This window comes from Leuciscus leuciscus, assembly GCF_965113295.1.
Source record: "Leuciscus leuciscus genome assembly, chromosome: 19".
In the NCBI taxonomy this organism is placed as follows: domain Eukaryota; kingdom Metazoa; phylum Chordata; class Actinopteri; order Cypriniformes; family Leuciscidae; genus Leuciscus; species Leuciscus leuciscus.
In genome coordinates, this window is record NC_138743.1 from 4,020,959 (window position 1) to 4,047,839 (window position 26,881).

Here is a 26,881-nt window from a genome sequence, read left to right on the forward strand (position 1 = left end):
GACGCTGCAGCACACATGAGGATGACACACAGTTTCATGATGGGAATAAGACAAATGGAAAACCTGCAAATGTCCAGCAGAGTCATGTGAGAAATAGGCAACGCAAGGCAAGTTTATTTATATAGCACATTTCATACACTATGGTAATTCAAAGTGCTTTACACAGAAAGGAATAAAAATAAAAGCAAGAAAAATGAAAAGACTTATAAAAGGAACTAAAAGATGATACATAGATAAACTTCTCATCTGGCAAAACACCGGTGTATCATATTTTTCACAACTCTTAGTTTTACTCTTAGATTTCCCCATGTGGTGTTCTTTCGAAATCTATTGTACGTCTCCAATAGACCCGATTTTTCCCTAAAATCGGACAGGAGGAGCTCTAGGACTGACTCACGGGGTAACCTCGGGTTCAGTAACCCATCAGTCTGCACCACACACAACCTCGAGTTTAATTACACGTCAAACTCACTACTTCACCACAGACCCAGGCCATCAGCATGGTTTCATCTCTCAATTTCCCCAATTAAGTAATTTATGTTTGTCTCTACATTTGCATAGCATAACTAATTTATGTAAAACTAGGGATGCACCGATACGAACATTTTGGCCGATAACCGATAATTCTTTATGTTTGAAAGCCGATAACCGATATTTTGGCCGATAAATCTAAATCCAACGTTTTTATAATTTTGAGAGCTTGATTACAAAAACAAGAGTCTCATCATTAAAAGCCACACAATTATAACATTCTTATTATAATTTTATGTAGCCTATTTGACAGACTTGCGCTGTACATGTTGAACTAAACTCTATTTTCCTTTTTGAAGTGATTTCAATCATCTTTCAAGCAATTCAAACCCATCATGTTGAACAGTGCGCATCTGAAGTGTCTCAGCTGGAGGAAATAATACATTATTTATCGGCTTTAATATACTGATCAAATTTTCTTATCGGGGCCGATAATGATAACATTAAAAATTAATGTTATCGGTGGCCGATATATCGTGCATCCCAATGTAAAACTACATTATGGTGTCGGTACCAAAACATGTGACGCTTTGAGCGGAATCATAAACACCTCTGATTGGCCACTGTGTTCACGAGCTCATCAGATACGTCTGTGATTGGCTACAATGATCAGCGCACCGGAGCGTTTGAGAGCACACCGAAGTGTTTGGAAGTGTTTTGAAAGCACAAGCAGGGCCGATCCGCTGATAGACGCCTGCTTTCAAACGCTCGCGTATGTATCTGTGTAAGCGCTCACTGAGGAGCGTCATTGATGTATATTTATAACATGTTTTTGAAGCGCTGATCATTGTAGCCAATCACAGACATATTTGATGAGCGAGTGAACACAACAGCCAATCAGAGGTGTTTACGATTCCGCTCAACAGCGCTCAAACCGCCACATTTTTAAAATTTCAGTATCGACTTGATACCGAAGTCAGTACTTTTGACAACACTAGCCGTTTTGTAAACTTGACTTGTCCTGATTCTTTTCGATTTTTAAGCATCAAAATGCCACATCTGGTCTGGGTGGGAAGATAAACTCAAGTCTGATTTTGTGCTTAATTTTGATATATCGTGCATCCCTATGTAAAACGCCATTATATGCGCACAGGATTACCTTGGCAGCGATGGATGCAGCAGTGATGTGCGAGGAGGAGCTGTCCTCAGTGGAGGCCACACCGCTGTCCTTCTTCTCCTCCTCCTCTTCCTCACACTGAACGCCCTTGTCCTCGGTCTGCCGATGCGGGCTGCTGCCGGGCAGTGGGGACAGAGGCGGAGGGGGCGAGGGCAGGTCCTCCAGCTCATTCGGCACCTCCTTCACTTTGACCACGGCTTCTCGGAGCAGGTCGATGGCGTGCGGGAGAGCGGGAAGGATGAACTGGAAGCATTCCTGCAGGACACACACGCAAAGAAATATAAAACAAAGAGCTTTGTGCATTTCCGTACTAGGGCCCTATCAAACACTCTGTGCAATGCAGCGGCAGGCGCGACACAAGTGTTTTTGCTAGTTTCAGCCTGACGCAGTTATCATTTTCACGTCCTGCGCCACGTTGTTAAAATAGCAAATGCATTTGCTATATGCTATTGACTGCTGGTCTGAAAATGAGGTGTGTTCGGGAGCATTGTTGGCATGTTGCTATTTTGAGGAACTGAAATAGACTGAGCCATTGACCAACTGAAACCTGGTCTTTAGTGTATAGCGCAATATATTTTTTGTTATTTAAAGAGTGCATTTGTAATGTGTGCCTATAGGCGGGTCCACAACGCGCGTACACTTTGTCCCGTAGATGGTCTGCTTGCGCTTTAACCTCGCGCTCGTGCATCCGTCTCCTCGCTAGCCTCGTTCAGTTTTGCCGCTTGCAAATTCCGCCATGTAAATATCGCGAGCGCAACTGGCTTTCACTTTAACAGGGCTGCTGATAAATGAAGATAGATGCTACATACAATCTTAAATTCAAAATGAAATCAAAATTATTATTATTATTATTATTTTTTAATATTGCAGTATTCATTACAAATTGATTATTTATCCTCTTGTAAAGGACGTAGGCCAGTAAGAGCTGTGCAAGTAAACCTCACTCCCCTGATCTAGTGCTCCCGAGACCCCGGTTCAAATCCCGCTCAGGGATGTGCTTCCCGTAAAACGGTGAGTCACGACTGTTTCCCGAAAACCGTATTGTCGCAAAGTGGTCGTTCAACCACGTTGGCTAATGACGTCACACACGTGGTGGAGTGATAACTTCTTTTAATGAATCTGTTTGAGATCAAATTAACGCTAGATGTTTTGTTATAAATTGCAGACATGGAATCTGAGGACATTTTTTTTTTTTTCTCAGCTATTTTGCTTTATTTCCAGATTCAATCATAGGCTTGTTCTTACGCACTAGAGCACGTTCGCACATGCGCACTCTTCAAAAACGGTGCTTTAAATCTCTTGACAAACTAAAAGACGTAAATGATATTTGTATGTATTCTAAATAAAAGACACAGATTGCACTGAATGTCAGCTTGCTTATTTTGCTCAAGATAAGGATTTATTGAGTCCACATGTCATGCAATCTAGAAACTACTCTTCTAACCACAGGGTGACGCTGCGATGCTGTTTGTGAATGTTCGTTAGAACGATGGTTTCGGGAAAAAATGATTCGTTGAACTATCCTGATAACAACAAAACTTGCGAACATAGTTGGCTAACGATGCTTTCGGGAAACACACCCCTGAGCGGGTCGAGTAGGACCGTTTACATGTGCACATCATTCTTTTTCAATTTTTTAATTCATGCTCTCTCGTAATCTTTAATGAAAATATCTTCCCCTCCCATCTCTTCTCTTCTCTGATGATGAGGGGCGGGGCAACCTGTCACTCACATGAGATCCACCAATAGCAAACCACAACCATTCAATCATTCCCCAAGGACAAAATCAAGCCCCGCCCTACAATTGTTCTTGTTCTAGAAGCTGTTTCACTCGGATATACATCATAATAGGGAAGAAAATGCTTCCGTTTCATGACAACTTTAATATCACATTCCTGCAAAGATGACAGAATATTTACTCGCAATTAATGTCCTGCAGCAAAACACGTTGAGAATTGCGTTTTAGACCACACATGGAATGGCTATTGAGCGGTGATAATAAAAGGATTGTGCCAGAAGAATAGCATGAAGTCTCTTGATATCATATTGGTGAGCTTTTATGATTTACACACGTTTCAGTGTGGACGAGAAACTTTTGGAAAACGCTTAAAAACGATAGTGAACGGAGAGCGCTTTGAAGAGAAAACGCTGAACTCAAATATATCCAGATTAATGTGGACATAGCCGTAGAAAAACAGTCAACTAGTCGCCCCTATAGTTCATATTCAGTAGTTGGCTAAATGCTGGTACAGCACCTAAGAATATTATGTTAAATTACACAAATATACTTTATGTATTTAATGTCACTTTATTAACCAATGTCTTTGCAGCTGACCTTCAATGATCCAATCCAACTATACTAATGAGCAAAAATGATTTTAGTTGAACATCACATTTGTGTTTCATTTAGTTGTTTTTATTGTTGAACTTTCTTCTCCTGCGTCCTATTCTTCTGCGATCCAGAATGGCAGAACAGCTGAAAGGTTTGTTTGAGCAGCGCTATGGAAGAAAGATAATGACAAAATGTATTTGAAGCAAAAAAGCATGTTGTTGAATGGCACTAATTTAATTGCATTAAAGGGATAGTTCGGAGTAAAATCAACCTAGGGTCCTTTGCACCATGACCTCGATCCAAACAAGCTTTAAATGTTTTTTTAAATAACACTTGCCTGATGGCTAATGCTACCGCTAACCCGGACGTCGACGTCACTTCCGTGATTTAGGAAAAGCACGTAAAAGTCCTGGCAGAAAGCGATGCACGAGGATGTAGTGTAACGACGAATTATAATTTTTTCCGAGTTTTGGCTCGAGGTCATGGTGCAAAGGACCCTAGGTTGATTTTACTCCGAACCATCCCTTTAACAGTACTTGAATTTTAGTGCTGTAAATCAGTTTTTGAGAATGAATGACTCTCTCTACCCGTTGCTTTGGTCTTCGTCATCACCCGCTTGCACCACCTTCTGGTGAGTCAACTAACAGCAGATGGAGATTATGCATCGGTACTCTACTGCTATTCCTGCAGTTCCCGGATGTGCAATGTTGAATATTCTGCCGAATTTGAACCACTGAATTTATGGAAGCAAATATGTAAAGTGAAATGAAATGGACAGAAAATTGCCTGTCAAATATTAAAGGTTAAACAGACTGAATATTTTGGAAGTGATGTCTGGAAGGTGAATATGGATTATTACATTTTTTTATAATAATAATGAAAATGTGTGTGATATGTTTTGAATTGAAATATTCACATTCACTTTTTGGTTTCAAACACGTACGTCATTAATTAACTTCCATAATGCGCCCTCTACTGTAAAGTTAAAATACAAACAAGCAAGCCCAGTCCAGTTGAGTAAAAGTAATGCAAAAGTAACGTTACACATTACTTTCAGTAATGCAATATTGTAACGCATTACTTTTAAAAGTAACTATCCTTAACACTGAGAATCACTAACCAAAAAAAAACATGTTTTTGGACATTAACCATGGAAGTACATTTTTGTGTGGAATAAACCAGTATATTCTTCTCCTTCTATTATATTATAGGTAATTTACAGCAAACTTTATTTTTTATTTTATTAATCTTCTTGGTTTCTCATAAATTGGACAAGCAATGAAAAAGATATAACCCTTAAACTATTCTGGAATGATCCAAAAGTGGCTCTATAATTATTCATGTTTATTCTTTCCAGCACCACAAGCAGTTTTGCCTTTGCTAGTGGAGTACACACTTTTCATTAAGAACTAGACCAGTATTGAGACATATGACTATATTATTAACCACACTCTTAGTGAAAGGAAAAAAATATTCTCACCTGTGAACCTTTTTTACTGCCCGGCAAATTTATGATGAGAGTTTTCCCCCGGATACCACACACGGGTCTGTGCACACAATTCAAGACAATTCAGAAGAAACTGATTATTCATTCTCATATATACATACTATTTTTGCTAAAAATATATATATATATTTTATTCAGCAAGGATGCATTGAATTGATTAAAAGTAACAGTTAATACATTTATAATGTCACAAAATATTCTATTTCAAGTAACTGGATTCATTAAATAAATCCTGAAAATAATGTATCATAGTTTCCACAAAAATATTAATCAGCTGTTTTGAGTATTGATAATAATCAGAAATGTTTCTTGAGCAGCAAATCCTCATATTAGAATGATTTCTGAAGGATCATGTGACACTGAAGACTGGAGTAATGATGCTGAAAATTCAGCTTTGATCACAGGAATAAATTACACTTTACAATATATTTACATAGAAAAGAGTTATTTCAAATTGTAATTATATTTTGCAATATCACTGATTTTACTGTATTTTTGGCGAGTAGAAGAAACGTAAAAAACATTAAAAAAAACTGTATGGCATTTGAACAGTTGTGTTTAAATGTTAATATTATTATTAATTGTACAGTAATTGTGTATTAATAACAACTGTAAATTCTGAATATATAGTATTCAGGCATTTGTATTATTATTATATTCTGAAAATGAGCTGTTCCTGTAACTCTGTGTCTATCTGTTGTATTTCTGTACTGGAAGCGTCTCTTCTGTGCATGAGCCATTAAGTCCATGTCTTTGATTGAGAGGCTGATCTGGGATCAGTTTTTCCTCTGAATATCCTGACAAGTATAATTATGAATGAATGTCAAAGATGATCCTGTGAATGTTTTGGACGTGTTGAAGCCAGACCTGGAGAGCATTCCCAGAGGAGTGACATTCAGAGATCCCATCAGCATGGCCAGAGACATCCCTGGAGCTTCCCGCTCGATCACCTCTTTAGTGGCCTGGACAGACAGAAACACAGAGAGGCCTCAGGAAACACAAACGACAAGTTATATCTCTTTAAAGCAGCCCTATTATGCAATTTTACATGTTCATCTTTCTTTAGTGTGTAATGTTGCTGTTTGAGAATGAAAAAGTCTGCAAAGTTACAAGGGAAAACATCAAAGGAGGAGTGTTGATGAGACTCATGAGGAGAGAGAGAGAGAGAGAGAGAGAGAGAGAGAGAGAGAGAGAGAGAGAGAGTTTCTTTTTTTCCACAACTTTATTTGATTATAAGACCTTCACATTATAGATTTTAAATTATAATCACATTTTTGTATTCCACAAATCATTATTTCTTCCACACCCAAATACTTATTCCAATACTAAAGCAAAAAACAACATTCCATCCAAAACTGTGCATATAGCTTCATTATATCCCCACCTTTGCAAAAAACCTTCATAATCATTAACCAACTTATAAAACTTAAAATCAATCAGAGCCCGACTTTTCACCAATTTTTTAAAAACCATCTCAACTTTTTGCCCTACTATACCTTCAAATGTTTTCCCCCTTGAAATATAAATAGCTCTTTTAGCTTGTCCAATCAAGAAGTTTAGCAATTGACTTTTACTTCTTTGGGCCGCTCTATAACATGGACCACGAATGAAGCTTTGAATGGAGAAGTTTTCACCTAAATTAAAAAAAAACATTAATTTAAGTGCACTAAACAAATACTTCTAAACAATCTTAAACATTCTAAAAAGCAGTGAAAAAAAGTTTTCCCCCTTATTTTACAGAAAGGGCACTCATCAGACACATTAGAATTAATAGTATTCACAAATGCATTAACAGCAACTGTGTAGATCTAAGGAGCAAGAAAGAATGAGAAGAGAGAGAGAGAGAGAGAGAGAGAGAGAGAGAGAGAGAGTCTCAGAATCTCCTCTTGTAAAGAAATACAGTGTGTGGTCCAAAATCTGGTGAACCACTGGTGAAAATGCTTCTATTTGGCATCGTTCTAGTTCAATAAATGACAGCAGAACTGGAAAAGACACGAATAAAACCCGATCATCATGTTCTCCAGCATGATGTAAGATTTGAGATGTTCCAAAGAGCGTCCTGAGGAGAACGCAGAACTGATTTGGCCACAACACACATGAAGTTGAAGTCAAATTTGAATTTGAATGACAGGCAAAAGAATTGACTATATCTACTATATAATTACTATATAACTACTATATTTACCATATATCTATCTATCTATCCGTCTGTCTGTCTGTCTGTCTGTCTGTCTGTCTGTCCCCCACTGAGCCTGTAACTGGTGTGAGAGATCAGAACTCATCTCAGGACCTTTGATCAGCATCCCTGATGAGAATAGGTCACATCAATAACACATCGGATCTGAGAGAGATCTGATCTAGACTAGTGTGACCGCTGGAAGTGCTCTTGTGATGGTAGTGGGTTCATTTTGGCTTGTGATCACAGCTTTGGAGTGTGTGTTATTCAGGTCTGTAAGAGAATATCTAAGGCAGGAACACACATCTGACTCTCCGCACACACACACGCACACACGCACACACACACGCACACACACATGATCTACCTCAGGTGTGACATCTCGTGGAGCGAAGCCTGTGCCACCGGTGGTCAAAATCAGGTTTAACTCTTTCTCATCACACCAGTCGACAAGCGTCTCCTGAACCAGACAAAAGAAACAAACATCCATAAATACGTTTATTAATTATTTAAATTATGAATTTCTTTAAAAATCTTACTGACCCCACGCTTTTGAACAGTAAGTGTAATTTTTTTTAGGCTGCTGTATGTCATCATATTATACAGAGAGCTTACATTTTTATATGTACTGAAGTTTTCTTAATGAAATAAATGTACATTTCCTGTTATCTGAACTTTAAAACATACCTTGATTTCATCAATTTCATCAGGAACGATTTTGTAAGCTGAGATGGTTCCTCCAAGCCTGAAAACCAAGATCAGAGTATGAGAAGAACTAGATCTACAGGGACTTAAAGGTGATGTGTTTGTAGAAATCTATCAAGCCTATATTTTATTGCATGGCACCATCCTGTGGCCAAATCAAGAATTAGGACAAACAGAGAGAGAGAGAGAGAGAGAGAGAGAGAGAGAGGGGGGGGGGGGGGGGGGGGGGGGGTATGTGTGTGTGCGAAAGAGAGAGAGCGAGAGAGCGCGGAAGAAAAGCACTTGAGGCAGAAGGTGTAGAGCAGCAGACAGGTCTTATGTAAGGTCTCTTTTTCCTTCTCCCCTTTTGTGTGCATGTTATTTTTAGGAAACTATAGCATTATGTTTCCTTGTGATTGCAGTCGGCGCACACACACACACACACACACACACACACACACACACACATACACACACACACACACACACACACACACACACACACACACACACACACACACACACACACACACACACACACACACACACACACACACACACACACACACACACACACACACACACGCACACAAACACGCACCCACACATACACACAGCACACAACATGAGCACAAGCACACAGAAACGAACACACACAGACACACAACACGTGAGCACACACAGACACAGCTTTTTTTTTAAAACATTTATAAAACTTTAGCTTCACTTAACTTTAACTCAAATGAAAATGGATTAATAAATGTAGGACAGTATGATTTTTTCCATATTTATAAAAAGTTTTTTTTATTTGTATTATATATTATGTTCTAAAAAAATCACATTTTCACAAACACATTTTATTTCCATGTAATAAATATGACGTGGTTTATTCTGCAAAACATACTTTAGTCTTCACTATGCAGAGCAACAGTCACACCTGTCAGGTAAAACACAGCAACCCTCGAGTGTTATTGGCTTCACTCTTTGCATAAATAACATTATACTGATAGCAAATAACTTCGGATCTTTTCTTCTGTTTCCAAGGAAACCACTTCAGACTACAGCCTCTGGTGGCAGCGACTCTCTCTCTCTCTCTCTGTGTGTGTGTGTGTGTGTGTGTGTGTGTGTGTGTGTTCCAGAGCATTTGTGATGCTAGACTTTAGACACACGATTTGGGCTCAGTGAGTGCCTGTCCTGAATGTGTGGAAAACTCGTTTATGAACAACAGAACGTGCCTGAGGTTTATTCTGCTCAAAGTGAGATACCTGTGCTTTCATTTCATCATCTCTTTCTCTTTAAATGTACAGTATAGTTCACCCTAAAATAAATATACTGTCATCATCTACTCACTCTCATTTAATGCAATATTTTCAGGCTCCAAAAAGGAGAAAAACACATCTTGGCAAACGTGCTGCGTAACACGAGAACGAACCTCATTGGTTCTTGCTGAAGCTCAAACTTGCTGTGTAACACGAGAATGAACATCATTGGTTCTTGCAGAAGCTCAAACGTGCTGCGTAACACGAGAACGAACTTCATTGGTTCTTGCTGAAGCTCAAACTTGCTGCGTAACACGAGAACGAACTTCATTGGTTCTTGCAGAAGCTCAAACGTGCTGCGAAACATGAGAATGAACCTCATTGGTTCTTGCTGAAGCTCAAACTTGCTGCGTATCACGAGAACAAACTTCATTGGTTCTTGCAGAAACTCAAACGTGCTGTATAACACGAGAATGAACCTCATTGGTCCTTGCTGAAGCTCAAACGTGCTGTGTAACACAAGAATGAACCTCATTGGTTCTTGCTGAAGCTCAAACTTGCTGTGTAACACGAGAATGAACCTCATTGGTCCTTGCTAAAGCTCAAACGTGCTGCGTAACACGAGAATGAACCTCATTGGTTCTTGCTGAAGCTCAAACGTGCTGTGTAACACGAGAATGAACCTCATTGGTCCTTGCTAAAGCTCAAACGTGCTGCGTAACACGAGAATGAACCTCATTGGTTCTTGCTGAAGCTCAAACGTGCTGCGTAACACGAGAATGAACCTCATTGGTTCTTGCTGAAGCTCAAACGTGCTGCGTAACACGAGAATGAACCTCATTGGTTCTTGCTGAAGCTCAAACGTGCTGCGTAACACGAGAATGAACCTCATTGGTTCTTGCTGAAGCTCAAACGTGCTGCGTAACACGAGAACGAACCTCATTGGTTCTTGCTGAAGCTCAAACTTGCTGCGTAACATGAGAACGAACCTCATTGGTTCTTGCTGAAGCTCAAACTTGCAGCGTAACACAAGAATGAACCTCATTGGTTCTTGCTGAAGCTCAAACGTGCTGCGTAACACGAGAATGAACCTCATTGGTTCTTGCAGAAGCTCAAACGTGCTCGGTAACACGAGAATGAACCTCATTGGTCCTTGCTGAAGCTCAAACGTGCTGTGTAACACGAGAATGAACCTCATTGGTTCTTGCTGAAGCTCAAACGTGCTGCGTAACACGAGAATGAACCTCATTGGTTCTTGCTGAAGCTCAAACGTGCTGCGTAACACGAGAATGAACCTCATTGGTTCTTGCTGAAGCTCAAACGTGCTGCGTAACACGAGAATGAACCTCATTGGTTCTTGCTGAAGCTCAAACGTGCTGTGTAACACGAGAATGAACCTCATTGGTTCTTGCTGAAGCTCAAACGTGCTGCGTAACACGAGAATGAACCTCATTGGTTCTTGCTGAAGCTCAAACGTGCTGCGTAACACGAGAACGAACCTCATTGGTTCTTGCTGAAGCTCAAACTTGCTGTGTAACACGAGAATGAACCTCATTGGTTCTTGCAGAAGCTCAAACGTGCTGCGTAACACGAGAATGAACCTCATTGGTTCTTGCTGAAGCTCAAACGTGCTGTGTAACACGAGAATGAACCTCATTGGTTCTTGCAGAAGCTCAAACGTGCTGCGTAACACGAGAATGAACCTCATTGGTTCTTGCTGAAGCTCAAACGTGCTGTGTAACACGAGAATGAACCTCATTGGTTCTTGCTGAAGCTCAAACGTGCTGCGTAACACGAGAACGAACCTCATTTGTTCTTGCTGAAGCTCAAACTTGCTGCGTAACATGAGAACGAACCTCATTGGTTCTTGCTGAAGCTCAAACTTGCAGCGTAACACGAGAATGAACCTCATTGGTTCTTGCTGAAGCTCAAACGTGCTGTGTAACACGAGAATGAACCTCATTGGTTCTTCCAGAAGCTCAAACGTGCTGCGTAACACGAGAATGAACCTCATTGGTTCTTGCTGAAGCTCAAACGTGCTGCGTAACACGAGAACGAACCTCATTGGTCCTTGCTGAAGCTCAAACGTGCTGCGTAACACGAGAACGAACCTCATTTGTTCTTGCTGAAGCTCAAACTTGCTGCGTAACACGAGAATGAACCTCATTGGTTCTTGCAGAAGCTCAAACGTGCTGTGTAACACGAGAATGAACCTCATTGGTTCTTCCAGAAGCTCAAACGTGCTGCGTAACACGAGAATGAACCTCATTGGTTCTTCCAGAAGCTCAAACGTGCTGCGTAACACGAGAATGAACCTCATTGGTTCTTGCTGAAGCTCAAACGTGCTGCGTAACACGAGAACGAACCTCATTGGTCCTTGCTGAAGCTCAAACGTGCTGCGTAACACGAGAACGAACCTCATTGGTTCTTGCTGAAGCTCAAACTTGCTGCGTAACACGAGAATGAACCTCATTGGTTCTTGCAGAAGCTCAAACGTGCTGTGTAACACGAGAATGAACCTCATTGGTCCTTGCTGAAGCTCAAACGTGCTGTGTAACACGAGAATGAACCTCATTGGTTCTTGCTGAAGCTCAAACTTGCTGCGTAACACGAGAATGAACCTCATTGGTTCTTGCTGAAGCTCAAACTTTCTGCGTAACACGAGAACGAACCTCATTGGTTCTTGCAGAAGCTCAAACTTGCTGCGTAACACGAGAACGAACCTCATTGGTTCTTGCAGAAGCTCAAAAGTGCAGCGTAACATGAGAATGTTTATATGTGAATAAAAGTCTAAATTCATTCTGTTCATCATATAAAACGATCGCATCTCTTCAGAAAATTTTGACTTAACTGCTCAATTCATATGGATTAGTTTTACAATCTCTTCATGAACTTTTTGAAGCATCAAAGTGGTAGTTGTGTAGATGTCAATGGAGGGACAAAAAGCTCTCAGATTTCATCAAAAAGATCTTCATTTGTGTTCCTGAAGATGAACGAAAGTCTTACGACATGAGGGTCAGTAATTAATGACAGAACTTTCATTATTGGGTGAACTATCCGTTAAAGTGTCAGAGTAATTAAATCATTTTTACTGGGGTGTGCTGGCCTAAAAATGAAATATTATGGAACTAAAAACCTTTCCAGAGTTTCTAGAGCCAATAGAGATGAGCGGAGGAAGTGAGGAGGAAACCAAACTACAGAGGAAGAGAAAGACGTTTGGAATGGAACACCACATACACTACACGCTATACACTGCATACTATACACTATTATAAAAAAAAAGGTGTGTAAAAATGTGAATAAAAAAAAAAAATTGTTGCATTTTTACAAAAAAATTCAACTTTTGTCAGTCTCAACAAATAATGAGTCAAGAAGGATATTCTAAAATGTGTGGCAGTGGCAGATACAGTCAATGGAACTGCATTATGGGATACAGTCTCTCACACAATGAATGAATTCAGAATAGCATACTTTTTTTTTCTTTTTTTTACCTGTTATATACACTACAGTTCAAAAGGTTTGGGTCAGTGCATTTTTTTTAAAGAGTACTTTTGTTCAGCAAGGATGTGTTAAATTGATCAAAAGTAACAGTAAAGCTATTTCTAATGTTGCAAAAGATTCAATTTCAAAATAAATGCTGTTCTTTTGAACTTTCTATTCATCAAAGAATCCTGTAAAAAAAATGTGTATTGATTTTAGAATGATTTCTGACGGATCATGTGACACTGAAGACTGGAGTAATGATGCTGAAAATTCAGCTTTGTATCAAATAAATAAATTACATTTTACAATATATTCACATAGAAAACAGTTATAATAAACTGTAATAATATTTCACAATTTGTACTGTATTTTTGATCAACTAAACTGATCAACTAGACTACTTTCAAAAACATTAACAAATCTTATACTAGAATCTTATACTAAATAGCTCTTAGTGCTATTTACCAGCACTAGAAGCAGGGTTCCTATAATTTTAGACCAATAAATGACAAATCCATGACTTATTTCCAATTTTTTCCCATGACTAGCTTTCCTGTATAGCTCAAACAGTAGAGTGTTGGCACTTGCAACGATAAGGTCATGTGTTCGATTCCCAGCGAAAGCAAGAACTGATAGCAATGTAGAAATGTGTACCTTGAAATGCAATGTAAGTTGCTTTGGATAAAAGCGTCTGCCAAATGCATAAATGTAAATTAGTGATTTAAAAAACATATTTTTTTATTGGGAAGTATGATAGTATGATATTGCGAACACGGGGTCCAGTGGGATTGCAACAACATGCTACATGTTAATAAGTCCATTTATAGAAAGGCCAAGAAAAAGTGCCTAAAATGAATAAAACTAAAGCTCTAAAACATTTCGAGGTACTGACATCCTCCCTTGCCGACAGGATTCCAGCGATACTTCTGGCACAGTTGAACAGTTGCACTTTTCTCTGCCAGAATCATTGGCCACGTCTTTCTCTGTCTAATGGAAGAGTTATGATTGTTTAATCGAACCCTGCTGTCATATGGACCCTGCCACACTTAAAAACATCATTCCTGGCCTCGCCGCCTTCCTCAGGGTATGAATAAAGAAAGACAGAGAGCGTGTGCCAGAGGAGGAGAACGCATCCCGTCGCACACATCTGTGACCCAGCTTTACTTCTGGATGAGCTCCCAAACCAAGGCCATCTGCTGCTGTGATTTCATTAATAATGGAGCACCTTTGTGCAGAATGATGGCTTTCGGCGCACTTTAAAGCATTGCTGGAGGACGCTGGGACCCTACCTGAAAACACTCACATGCTTACTGCACTGAACATCTGAAGTATGGATGAGTCGCTGCATATGGTGAGGGAAAACCACGCTTGAGCAATTTAACCTTTCATTAATAAACTCAAATATTACTACAACAAACATGTAGGAAAAATTGGCTTAATTATACAATAAATACAATTTAACATTTCACTGATAAACCAAAATATTACTATTATAAACATGTAATTTTTTTTAACATTTTATTATATTATTGCACTGTTATACAATAAGTGCAAAACATGTGTGAGCAATTTCATTAAGAAACAAAAAAGAAATCTTTTGAGAATTTAATAAAAAATGTTTAATTATAGGGGGATTTAAAATTTCAGTCAAATCATGTTTAACATTTTATTAAGAGACAAAAATATTACTATTATAAAATTGTAAGAAAAACGTTGCTTAATTATACGATGCAAACCATGTTTGAGCAATTCAATATTTCACTAAGAAACAAAAATATTACTATTATAAACAAATCATAATAATGTGTTTAATTATAGGGAGAGTGTAAATCATGTCATTAATGAACAGAAATATTACTTATAAAAAAATATAAAATGTGCTTAATTACATGATAAGTGCAAATCAAATATTAATGTTTTAATAATTTAAAAAAATGACTATTATAAAAATGTAATAAAATATGCACTTAATTATACGATAAGTGTGTTTTAAAAAAAGTGGGGGGGTTTTTTTGTTTGTTTTTTTGCTTAATTGTAATAACTGCAAAATATCTGATTGGTCTTAAAAATTCATTTTAATTCTGCAAAATATGATTTAAAAACTTTTCTTAAGATTTTTAGATGAAAACTTAGATTAATTTCCTCAAAGCATGCCCAAGGTCAGCAGAACTCTCTCTAACAGGCCAGGGTCAGTGTAAGACGAGCCACACGCCTCCGATCTGATTTATTCACAGGCTATTTTTAGTGCCACCAATTAGTTGGAACCGCAGTCGCGTGAGGACAACAGGACCCGTCCCCGTCTGATAGCCGTCTCTCATGCAGCGTTCACACTTAACACACATCCGCTTCATCTGTCAGTCTGTCATCTCGCTCTCCACTAAACCACCTGGGTTTATATTTCACCTGACAGCTCGTCCAAACACTTCCTCCTGAATTCATTACAAGGGAAACAGTGTTTTCAGGGTGCCAGTTTTCTTAAAGGGATAGTTTGCTCCAAAAAATTAATATTCTGTCATTTTACTCGCCCTCACGTCGTTCTGAAGCCGTATGACTTCTACGACATTTCATTCATTTATATGTTGTTTAATGTTAAATCACGTTATTTTACATATGCATCTGCTTACATATGATATCGCTTGTTTCTGCTTCTTCACCAGTGTTTTGATCAGGAGATTCGGTACTCTTTTAATGAGATGCGTATTAGCGCCCCCTACCGTAAAACAGTGAAGACACGGAAAGCTTGAAATTTCCGTCAATGGAGGGAAAGAGTTGATATAAAGTTTAATAAGATAAAGTGATTTTGTGGATGTGGTTGCACTGTTTGATATGCATCACGCACATTTCACTCATGTACAATGACACTTCATTACAGCGCAGTGTGACATTGAGTCGTTCTGACATTAATATCCATCAAGGGTTCAATGCAAGCACATGTTCTGCATGTTTAACAGCCTGAACTCGAGCATCAAGTGATTAACATGACATGAACGTCTCATTATATGAGCAGTGAAGCTAACAGGCCACAGAAGCCGTTTAGCACGTTACAGTAATACAAATATACCAATAGCAAGATTTAAATAACTCGAAAAGCATCAAGGAACATGCATTAAGTAATAATGTGTGTGTGTATTTTGTGGTGGTCACTCACAAGGAAGGGTCGTGCACGAGATCTTTGAGGTTGACCCCGCTGCGGTCCTCAGCGAGATTGCGAAAGCAGCTGTCACTCACTGCAACACAAACAGAGAGATATACATGAGATGAGAGAAGGATACACACATGCTGTTTAAATAAAGGTACAGTAGATCAGATTTAGTGCCATGTCAGCATTCAAAGATCATATTCTCATGGCAAAAATTAAATTACAAAAATACAAATATCATATAAATACAATAAAAAAAAAAAATAAAAAAAAACAGAAAGTCATATTATACAAGATTTTTTTTAATTAAAGGTGCATTGCGCAAGTCTCTGAGTTTTTGTAGAACTATGCCCCCTCTGGCGGCAAGCGAAACTGCAGCCAGAAGTGTGCACGCTCACAGACAAAAGTTTTCTTTTTTTTATCTTACGTGGAGTTTGCGTTGGTGTTTGAAATGAACTACAAGCCGGTCTCTTAGAATCCATCTTCTACGGAGAATGGCGGCGAATACACAAACCTGCCAGACAGCCAGGTGAGCGTGCCGTGAACGCGCATGACGTCACGCCCAGTCTCAAATTCCGGCCCGAATCCCTCTTATTTATTTTACTTTACAGGATTATAGAGACAATCTCAGTGATCAGAGAAGGGCTCATTCAGCCCATCAGGCAATTGTTTAAGCATGTATGGGTTAGAAAACGGGTATTTTTAACATGAAAAGTTGCTAAATGCACCTTTAACATATGATAAAAAAAAAAAAATCCAAAACCTTTTGAGGCATAATCTTACTAAATATGTCCTTAAGTTAAGTAACTTCATGAGAGCATTCATAAGAGCAAAAAAAGCATGGGGCAAACTTGTAAAGTCTAGTTTTAAGAGCGCTAAAAGTCTGTTTGTAATTTCCGGATGAGTTTCATTTAGCTTATTATTCTTGCACATATTCCACTCTTCTTGCCACTTATTTAATATGCATCGATTAATAATCGGTCTGATATCTGAGTGAGGAATTTGACATTTAGGTACAGTAGATATTGTTCATTCAATGAGCAGATCTACCAAACATATGAGGTTATGTTCACTACCATTCAAACGTTCGGGTCAGTAAGACTTTTTAAAGAAATGAACACTTTTGCTAACTTTGTAAAAGTTATTATATGGATATCGCACTCAAAAACATACATTTATAACCAACAAAGCTAAATATATATCGAATAGAAATGTCCATAACTTTTTAAGATTTAATTCATTTCACAGACTTCCTAAGTAAAAGTAGTAAAATGAAAAAATGAAAAGATTTTTTTTTTTTATGATAAAATGAAATAAAATAAAAACATATAAAATGTAAACGAACATGTCGTATTATAGAAATTGCATACATTGTGAATGCGGGTTCATTCAAATAATTACAAACATCTTTATTTCAGATTAATCTGTATTATTGTAGATTAATCCCCCTCCCATCCCAACAAATAATAAAAATAAAAATAAATACACATTAACTCAATCTTTTATTTATTTTTATTAATTTCTCTGACTTCCTAAGATTGGTAAAACTAGTAAAATGAAGTGGTAAAATATTTTGGTGATAAAATCAAATCAAATAAAATAGAAATTGCATTATGAACGTGTTTTTATTTTTTTATTAAGTAATTAAATATTTCCTACAGAGATTTATTTTACTATTTACTATGGAGGGAGGATCCAAAATAAATAAATAAATTAAATATAACTAAATAAAATTCATGCACACACACACACACATGCAACTGCTGTATCCAATGGCAGTGAGCATCCATGAGTCATCATTGTGTTTACTGTCAGTATGACACTAGCAAAATGAAAAGCGTGTTATAGGGTGAGAGAGCTCTCAGAATCAGGCCAGTCCCTCGAGAGGTATCACACGATGAAAGAAAAGATCAACAGAAAGGAAACACAGGGAAAAGCTATTCTGGTTTTTGTGTAACAGCTCAAAACACATGTGATCAGTTTCATTCAAGACTCTGAATGAGACATACGGTCAACATGATGGTTATCTTCGGCACTGACAACACGCACTGAATCCTTCACAATAAGAGCGGTAATGTGAATGAATGAAGAAAGAAGGATGAAGTCAAGTTTGGTTTCATGTTGGGTTTAAAGAATCCACCTGGAGCAAAGAGTATCGTGCAGCCTTCATCATGATACAGCGACACGCTGAGCTAAAGAGACGAGTTCAAACACGAGATCAGGAGAGACAGATAAAGACGCTGAGGAAGATGATGATCAGGCTTCAAAGGAATGTTAATGCAGCCAGTGCGAGATAGAGAAGAAGAGGGAGAACATGCCTGTGCTTTTGTTGGCCGCTCCAGCGTATAGGAAAGCTGATGGATATCTGATTCACTGGTTTACACAGTCATGGTTTCTATACCAGATCTAGGGCTGCACGACATTGAAGAAAAATGCGATGTGCGATAACTCGTTAAATAATGCGATATTCGAAGTGCGATACGATAATGTTTAAAGTGTGTAAAATAAACTTAAATTAGCTTTAAAATATATATATAACCAATGTGTTTCACATTCTTTTTGTGACTAGAAAACATCCCTAAACTTCTGAAAGTGAACATCAGTGTTTTACTGAAGCATAAGAAGTGTTATTTTAACATCAGTGTACGTTAAACCTCGGGGTTTAGGGCATTAGGGTTATTAAACAACACAAACTGAATAATCAAACGTAAAAATTAAACACTGCTTAGTTTTCACTGTATGAATTAAATATATACTGATTCTTATTAAAGCTACAAAAGTTATTCAGCCAAGAGCAGTGAGTGATTTTCTCTTTGTCTTTTGTTCATGAGTTATTGCAAACGATATGCATGTCGCTGTTAGGACCCTGAGATATTTTGTGTGTTTGTATCAATTGTCCTTGTGTGTGGGTGTGTCTCGCTCTCTCTGTGTAGACAAGTTTGTGTTTCAGATGGGCGTTACCTCTGTTAACCTGTGGAAGACTGTGATTGGACCACTTATGCACCTGACCTGGATATAAGGACCGCCCCTGACACACAATGGTTGCCTTTGAGCCTTGTTGACTTTGTGCTTTGTGTTCGTACCATTTGATTGTGCTTCTCTTCAGCTTTGTTCGTTTCGCTATTATTTAATTGAGTAAGAGTCTCGTGCCAGAGAGATTATTAGTGTTTAGTGAAACTGTGAGTGTTTGTTGAATGTAATCCTACTTCTGGTTTTCTCCTATATCTGACTATTGCCTGATTGACTACGCCTTGGATTCCGATTCTAACTTGTCAACCTGATACTTTTTAAATAAGTGTGTAAGCATTCTGGTATATAAATTGTTACCATATTAAGGGATGTAGGGGGTTTGACGCCAATTTATTTGTATTTATTTTTTACTTTGTTTATGGGTAAGGGAGTTAGGTAAGTTAAACTGTATTTTCATTTTTCTTTCTTTTGTTTAAGGTCATTTAGGTTCTAAAAGAAGATTGTTTTGTTTGTTATTTTGGCCTTGTCTGCTCCTGATGCTAACCCTTCATGGTCAATAAAATTCATATTACTCGTCATCTCTCTGGTAGTGTGACTCTCTTCCTTTTCCTGTTGTGGCTGACCCCTAGCGGTCGTAACAGTCGCGATATATACATTTGCGATATTTCGATAATTTCGATATATTGTGCAGCCATAACCAGTTCTATCCTACACAATAGTTGAGATATTTAAAGTCTTCAGGAAGTGAAAATCCACATGTCTGGTAGTAGCTTTGAACCCATATTGGACTCCCATCCCATCACAGCACCAGCACAGCACCAAAACTGTTTAGCGTACAAAACAAGCGAGAGTTCTGCACGCGTGACGTCAAAACCCGGAGAACGAACTTGTAGCCCTAGTGAAAATATAAATCTACCCAAAATGTATTTGAAATACATTTATTTTATGCTAAGTATACTACAAATACATTAACATATTCATGTGCTTAAAGGTACAATATGTAACAATTTTGTAATAAAATATCCCAAAATCACTTGTACAGTATGATATTTTTCCTGCAGTTGTGTACTTACAATATCCCAAAAGTTCCCAAAGATTTTTAATTTCAGAGAAATTCCAATTTTAAATAATGGCTCGTCCCTGTTCACTTGTCGCCTGTCAATGACGTAATATCCGCGTTATCCCTGGTTTCCGCTCGTACTGCCATGGTAACCATGGCGACAGACGTGGACAACTGCGTTGCATCTAGCGGCACGCTCACGCTGTTGTTGTTTCGTTCAAACATTATGGACCATGGCAAGCAGACTTTGGGACAAAAGGAGAACTAAAACGAGGATCAATATCAGTGTGGCGTTTTTAAGCTCCACGTCCGCGACTAACTTCGACTTGACAGAGACGTGCAAATGTAGAGGTGAGCTACTGTACATAAAACTAATCAATGTTATATACTGTAGCTCAACATGATGAAATGTTAGAATATGATCAGTATGTTATTCTAATGTTGATCTAGCTTACTGCTAGTCTCATACAGACAAACTAACACATAGAATAACATCATAACTTTCAACACCCTCAAATGCAGTTTAGTGTGATAGTGTAGAGCGAGTGAAGCAGCGCTGCGTTACCTCACAGGTTTCATTCGTCTAATAAACTGACCTGTGTGAGTATTAATTCTGCACTTGCGGGTACGTTAGTTCGGTAGAATGAAATGTCCTCATTCCTTTATATCCACGGGACTCGCGTGTGGCGCTGATATCTGCCTCTCATTAGCACTCGCGTCCTGTTTCATACCACAGTCATGTTAATAACATCAATGTATTCTATTCACTCATACATAAACACTATTAGATCCTTCGGCATGACGACAAGTTCCATGATTCCGCTTATGCGTCATCAACCTACGCCTTTGTTATTGTAAGAGGTTAGCAACCCCTGGCGGCAGAAAAATTTACATATTGTAGCTTTAATATAAATACCCAGCAATGGTACTTTTTGGTATACTACATTTATATAAAGTCTGCTAAATTGGAACAACTAATTTTGTACTTAATGTACTTTAGTTATCCTGAAATAGTGCTGAGGTCCAATTAAAGATATACTCAAGTATATTTGATTGTTCAAAAGTGGAACTATTGCAAGTATACTTTATGTACTACACTTGTTATGATCACCAGCTGCAGTGCCCTTGAGAGCCACCAGAGGGCACTCCACAACAGACTATTGTCAGAGAATGTCTAATATGGCGAGAAGTTTCACTCTCACTACACTTCCGGCTTCTGAACTGGTTGCAGTTCCACTCTGATTCCATATGAGGGCGCTCACAGGACGAGTGCAGAATGAATGGAGGTCAATGGCGGTATACCCCTCAAAATCCACTTTTCTCAGGATATAATTTTTTGTCTAGTAATTTGAATGTTGTATTCGAAAGGAGATGCAAAGAAATTACACATTGCTGGGTGTTAGATTTTTTAGAGTCACTTATTTGATTTAAAAAAGTCTTTCAAAATGTCAATGACGTCAGAATGCTGACGTCATTAGCAGAATGCTAGCGTGTTATGGGCAACAACAACTCAACCTGTAAGAAATCAAAACGACATAAGTACTCGTTCATTCAACTTTCGACCTAAAACCCATGTTGAACTTGCAAAATCTACAATCACATCTGAGATTTCTCAACGGCAATCGGGTGAAAGAGACAAATTTAGCCGTCTAGCCCCATTGACTCCCATTCATTTTGCACTCATGGCGAGCGCCCCCGAGTGGAACTCTGGTGGTACTACAACCAAAATTCGGTACAATAGGGCTTAATAGGGAGTGGACAGGCTCTCCGTAGACGGGCTCTGCTATTGTCATTCCCTCACAAACTACATCTCCCATAATTCTCTGCTCTGTCTGGACTCATTAGCACTCATTGTTTTCACCTGTGTCTCATCTTCTTGTTTGCTCACCCTATATAAGCCTGGTTCTTTCTATCATTCCCTGCGAAGTCTTGTTTAGTGTTTATATTGCATTTCTGAGCATTCTCCCTGGTTTCATTGTCTCTTGGTTCTTGGATTTTTGCCTGTTTCTTGGATTCCCTTTTTACTTGTTTGTTTGTATGTTTGGACTGCCTTCCTGTGCTTGACCCTTTGACTGTGTTTGATTACGATTCTGGATTACTCAAATAAACTGCATTTGGATCCTCAACATTTGTGTCTCAGAGCACTTCAGGACAACACTTTAAATATCTTGCATTTAAAGACTGATGTTATACAGAGATCATACTATCCTTACCAATGATAGGCTACTAAAACACATTTAGGCTTAATATTAAGAAGTATGCATTGTGCAATAAGGAAATATTCCAAATAAAGTTTAATTATAATATTTATATGTCAGTAAATATGTTAATCAATTTGTACAGTATGAAATAAATGTATTTTAAATACATTTTTGTATAGTTTTTTTTTTCACTAAGGAGAGCTGGGTATTAAATTCGATTCGATATCGATTATTTTGGATATATATCAGGTAGGCCTACAGTATGGCACATTTTCTCAAGGAAAAAATCTACAGGAGTCAGTTGGTACTACATTACTTACTATAATATTGAAGGTTAATCGGGTTAACTGATTTGTATACAAACACAAATTACACACAAGGAAGATTTTTATATAGGCTAATAAAGTTATAATATTAACTTTATAATTACATAATTATGTTTCTGCTCCAATTGGTTAAATGTTGACATGAAATGAAATGAATTGCTTTTCTGAGGTAAATGTGACGTTACGTGACATCAAGCTGTTTTATTGACGTCATCCGCGTTGAGACACTGATTAAGCGATTACATGAGACACGATATGGATTTCTGTAAGTTGTACTGTATCTTTTAACATACCTTTTGATGTTCAATCATGTTTATTTCATACTATCGCTGAAGAGACGATCCGTTTAGCTGATTCTCTTGATCTGAGGCGGCAACAGCGAGCTTTCACGTCATTTTAAAGAGCGCCAAAACAGTATTTAGGCTATTGTTTGAATTTCCTATTAAAATTGACATAATTTGAAATCTGAGACTTTCTTTTATCAAAAGTTATGGAGCACAAAGCTTATTGCGATTTATTTGATGGGAGGCACGAAACAATGTTCTGTTCATTCATCAACTGAAAACAACATAATTATGGATTATAAAAAAATAAAAAATAAAAAACATTATAAAAACCCAACTTCCCGTTTCAACCGGAAATATTTCAAAACTGCAGGGAATCCAGAAATATGCTGCAGTCCATTTATGTTTGCTAATGAAACCCAAAAGCATTTTTATTAAAGATTAGCAGGTAATACATACACTTTCTCCATTTTTCCTGTGTATTTTGAGTGTTGCAATACTAAACATAATTAGTGGTGTTTGCACTATCATTTCAAAAGTTTGGGGTCAGTAAGATTTATTGATCTTTTTTTCAGTAAATTGATTTAAAAAAAATTACACTAATGTCATTTATAATGCTTTTTTAAAATGTATATTTCAAATAAATGCTGTTCATTTGAACTTTCGATTGTATCACGGTTTCCACAAAAATATGAAGCAGAACAACTGTTCTCAACATTGATAATTATCATAAATGTTTCTTGAGCATCAAATCATCATATTAGAATGATTTCTGAAGGGTCATGTGACACTAAAGAGTGGAGTAATGATGCTGAAAATACAGCTTTAATCACAGGAATAAATTACATTGACTATATATTTACATAGAAAATAGTTCTTTTAAATAGTAATCATATTTCATGATTTTTGATCAAATAAAAGCATCCTTTGTGAGCACAAGATACTTAATCTACCGACCCCACATTTTAAACGGTAGTACAAAAACAGTCTAAAGCATTTCTAGCCATAGCACAGCTGTTCTACTTTCAGTGTGAACAAAGGTTGGGACAGGGTATATACGTTTCTTTGAACAAAAAGCATCAGCTAAATGTCAAATTAGTAATCAGAGCATGCTGGTCATGCTTTAGTTAAGACCGTAAAGTATGGCTCCAGGACAGGGAACAGGTCCAGCGGCCCGATGCCAAACACATTCCTGCTGCTTCTCCATCTGTACTGCAACAGGGACGAGATGGAGCGCCTGACCTTTGACCTGACCCTCATCTGCCCTGATCGGGGAGAGCCGCTGTTATCAGTCTGAATGAGGACACAGTGCAGTACTTCATAGTAAGTACACTTAACACATCACATGCACACTGATACCACGACTAGAGCCTGAAAAGTGCAATTTCACACATTACACACACTACATAATGCATTAATATGAGTAGTATGCTAGTATGCTACTGCCTCTATCAGGAGAACATGCAAGCGGAAGAAATTTGGTTCTGTTTTGAATAACACAATATTCATTAATGTTGTCTGCCAAGTCAAGCATTGTTATTTCTAGGGCTGCTCGATTTTTGGGGGAAAAAAATCTAATTGTGATTTAAAAAAAATATTGGTAACAATTTCTGCACAATTGCACCAAACTTTTGTGATTAAATATCGGTATGACTAAAATAAATGAAAAATAATAATAATAATATTTTATTCCTTAATATTATACTTATTTCCAATAAGAAAAATAATAAATATTACTATTATTATACCAATTATAATTATAATCATAATAATAATGTTTTATTGTTATTATAGCAATAATAATAATACTTTTTATAATAATAATAATAATAATAATAACAATAATAATTCCAAATAGAATAATAATAATAATAATAATTACTCCTGTCATTATACCAATAATAATAATAACAATAATGTTTTTTATTGTAATGCCAATAATGCCAATAATAATAAAAATGACTATATATATATATATATACACACACACACACACACACACACACACACACACACACACACACACACACACACACACACACACGTATATATACATAAATACTAAATAAGAACAAAATAAGAAATATTACTATTGTAATATTTAATTGTAAAGTAAGACAATCTAGAATTTAAGAAAAATGTAATAATCATATTTTATGTACGATTGATTTTTGTGGCAGTCTTAAATCCTTAATTTTCAAACATTAAACCATTAAACTTTTATTTTGCTGGAAATTTGCAGGGAGGCCTTAAAGCTTCTCAGGTTTCGGTTTTATTTTGATTCATCATGCAGCCTTAATTACTACTATTGCTCATATTCACTATTATGACAATAAACCACTAGAACAACAAGCTGAAACCATCAGTAACACCCACATCATGACAGCAAGTTTGCACAGACAAACACCTTGAATCTGTCTGTCATGTCAGAAATAAGCAAATGTTTGTTTGCATGTATTATGTCAGACTGCTGTTAATTGCATTATGCTAATTTTTCACAAGGTCACGTCTCGTTAGTTCTCATGTTTCCTTCAGGAGTCGCAGCGTTCAGATGTGATGCACGCTCTCAGGTGAGGTAAACATGATCAGCAAACAAGACCAAAGCCAACAGGAAATGAGCCGATCGAACCTCTCGATGAGATAATTAGGAATGGATTAATTAATCAATGCTGAACCCAGAGCAAGAAAGCATATTATTCAAATGCCCCCGCAAAAGACCCCAATGACAAGAAATCCTGCGGGAGAACAGGAAACAACGAGGAAATGGACGAACAATGACTTTCTCTCTGACTGCAGTTACAAGGTGACAGAATCCCAAATGAGGTTCTTGCATCCTTTTGTTCTTGACCAAATACACTGCATGAAAAATCCATATATAGGATTATAGTGATATTTTATAGCGGCGTCATGAATATGGAAAAGGTAACCATGATATTGGCTGATACTACGCATACTATTTCTTCACTATGCATACTGATACTGATACTGATCACACTATATGCATTTTAATGCATGCATCTGTGTTATTTTTAAAATTATTTTATTTCAGCTAGTTGCCAAGGAAACTTTGTTTAGTTTATCTTCAAGTAGAAATAACTAAATTAATTAAACAAAAAGTAATAAATAAAAATGTATAAAATACACACACACACACACACACACACACACACACACACACACACACACACACACACACACACACACACACACACACACACACACACACACACTATATTGCCAAAGTTTTGGGACGTCTGCCTTTACATGCACATGAACTTTAATGACACCCCATTCTTAATCCGTAGGGTTCAATATGTAGTTGTCCCACTCTTTACAGCTATATCAGCTTTAACTCTTCTGGGAAGGCTTTCCACAAGGTTTAGGAGTGTGTTTATGGGATTTTTTTTACCATTCTTCCAGAAGTGCATTTGTGAGGTCAGGCACTGATGTTGGACGAGAAGGCCTGGCTCACAGTCTCCGCTCTAATTAATCCCAAAGCTGTTCTATCGGGTTGAGTTCAGGACTCTGTGCAGGCTAGTCAAGTTCCTCCACACCAAACTCGCTCATCCAGGTCTTTATGGACCTTGCTTTGTGCACTGGTGCGCAGTCATGTTGGAACAGGAACATCCCCAAACTATTCCCACAAAGTTGGGAGCATGAAATTGTCCAAAATATCTTCGTATGCTGAAGCATTAAGAGTTCCTTTCACTGGAACTAAGAGGCCAACCCCTGAAAAACAACCCCACACCATAATCCCCCCTCCACCAAACTTTACACTTGGCACAATGCAGTCAGGCAAGTACCGTTCTCCT

At 37.7% G+C, this 26,881-nt stretch overlaps 1 protein-coding gene across 6 annotated transcripts in view; it reads right to left on the bottom strand.

Annotated features, from left to right (window-relative positions):
• Positions 1–26,881, bottom strand: part of gphnb (gephyrin b) — a 106,436-nt gene that overhangs the window by 44,547 nt on the left and 35,008 nt on the right. For all 6 annotated transcript variants that reach the window (XM_082147170.1, XM_082147169.1, XM_082147168.1 and 3 more), the window contains exons 2-7: positions 16,238–16,316; positions 8,351–8,408; positions 8,031–8,123; positions 6,355–6,449; positions 5,461–5,527; positions 1,631–1,903 (exon numbers count right to left, since the gene is read on the bottom strand). In XM_082147170.1, coding sequence (XP_082003296.1) covers positions 1,631–1,903; positions 5,461–5,527; positions 6,355–6,449; positions 8,031–8,123; positions 8,351–8,408; positions 16,238–16,316 — 665 coding nt within the window. The remainder of the gene's footprint in view (positions 1–1,630; positions 1,904–5,460; positions 5,528–6,354; positions 6,450–8,030; positions 8,124–8,350; positions 8,409–16,237; positions 16,317–26,881) is intronic.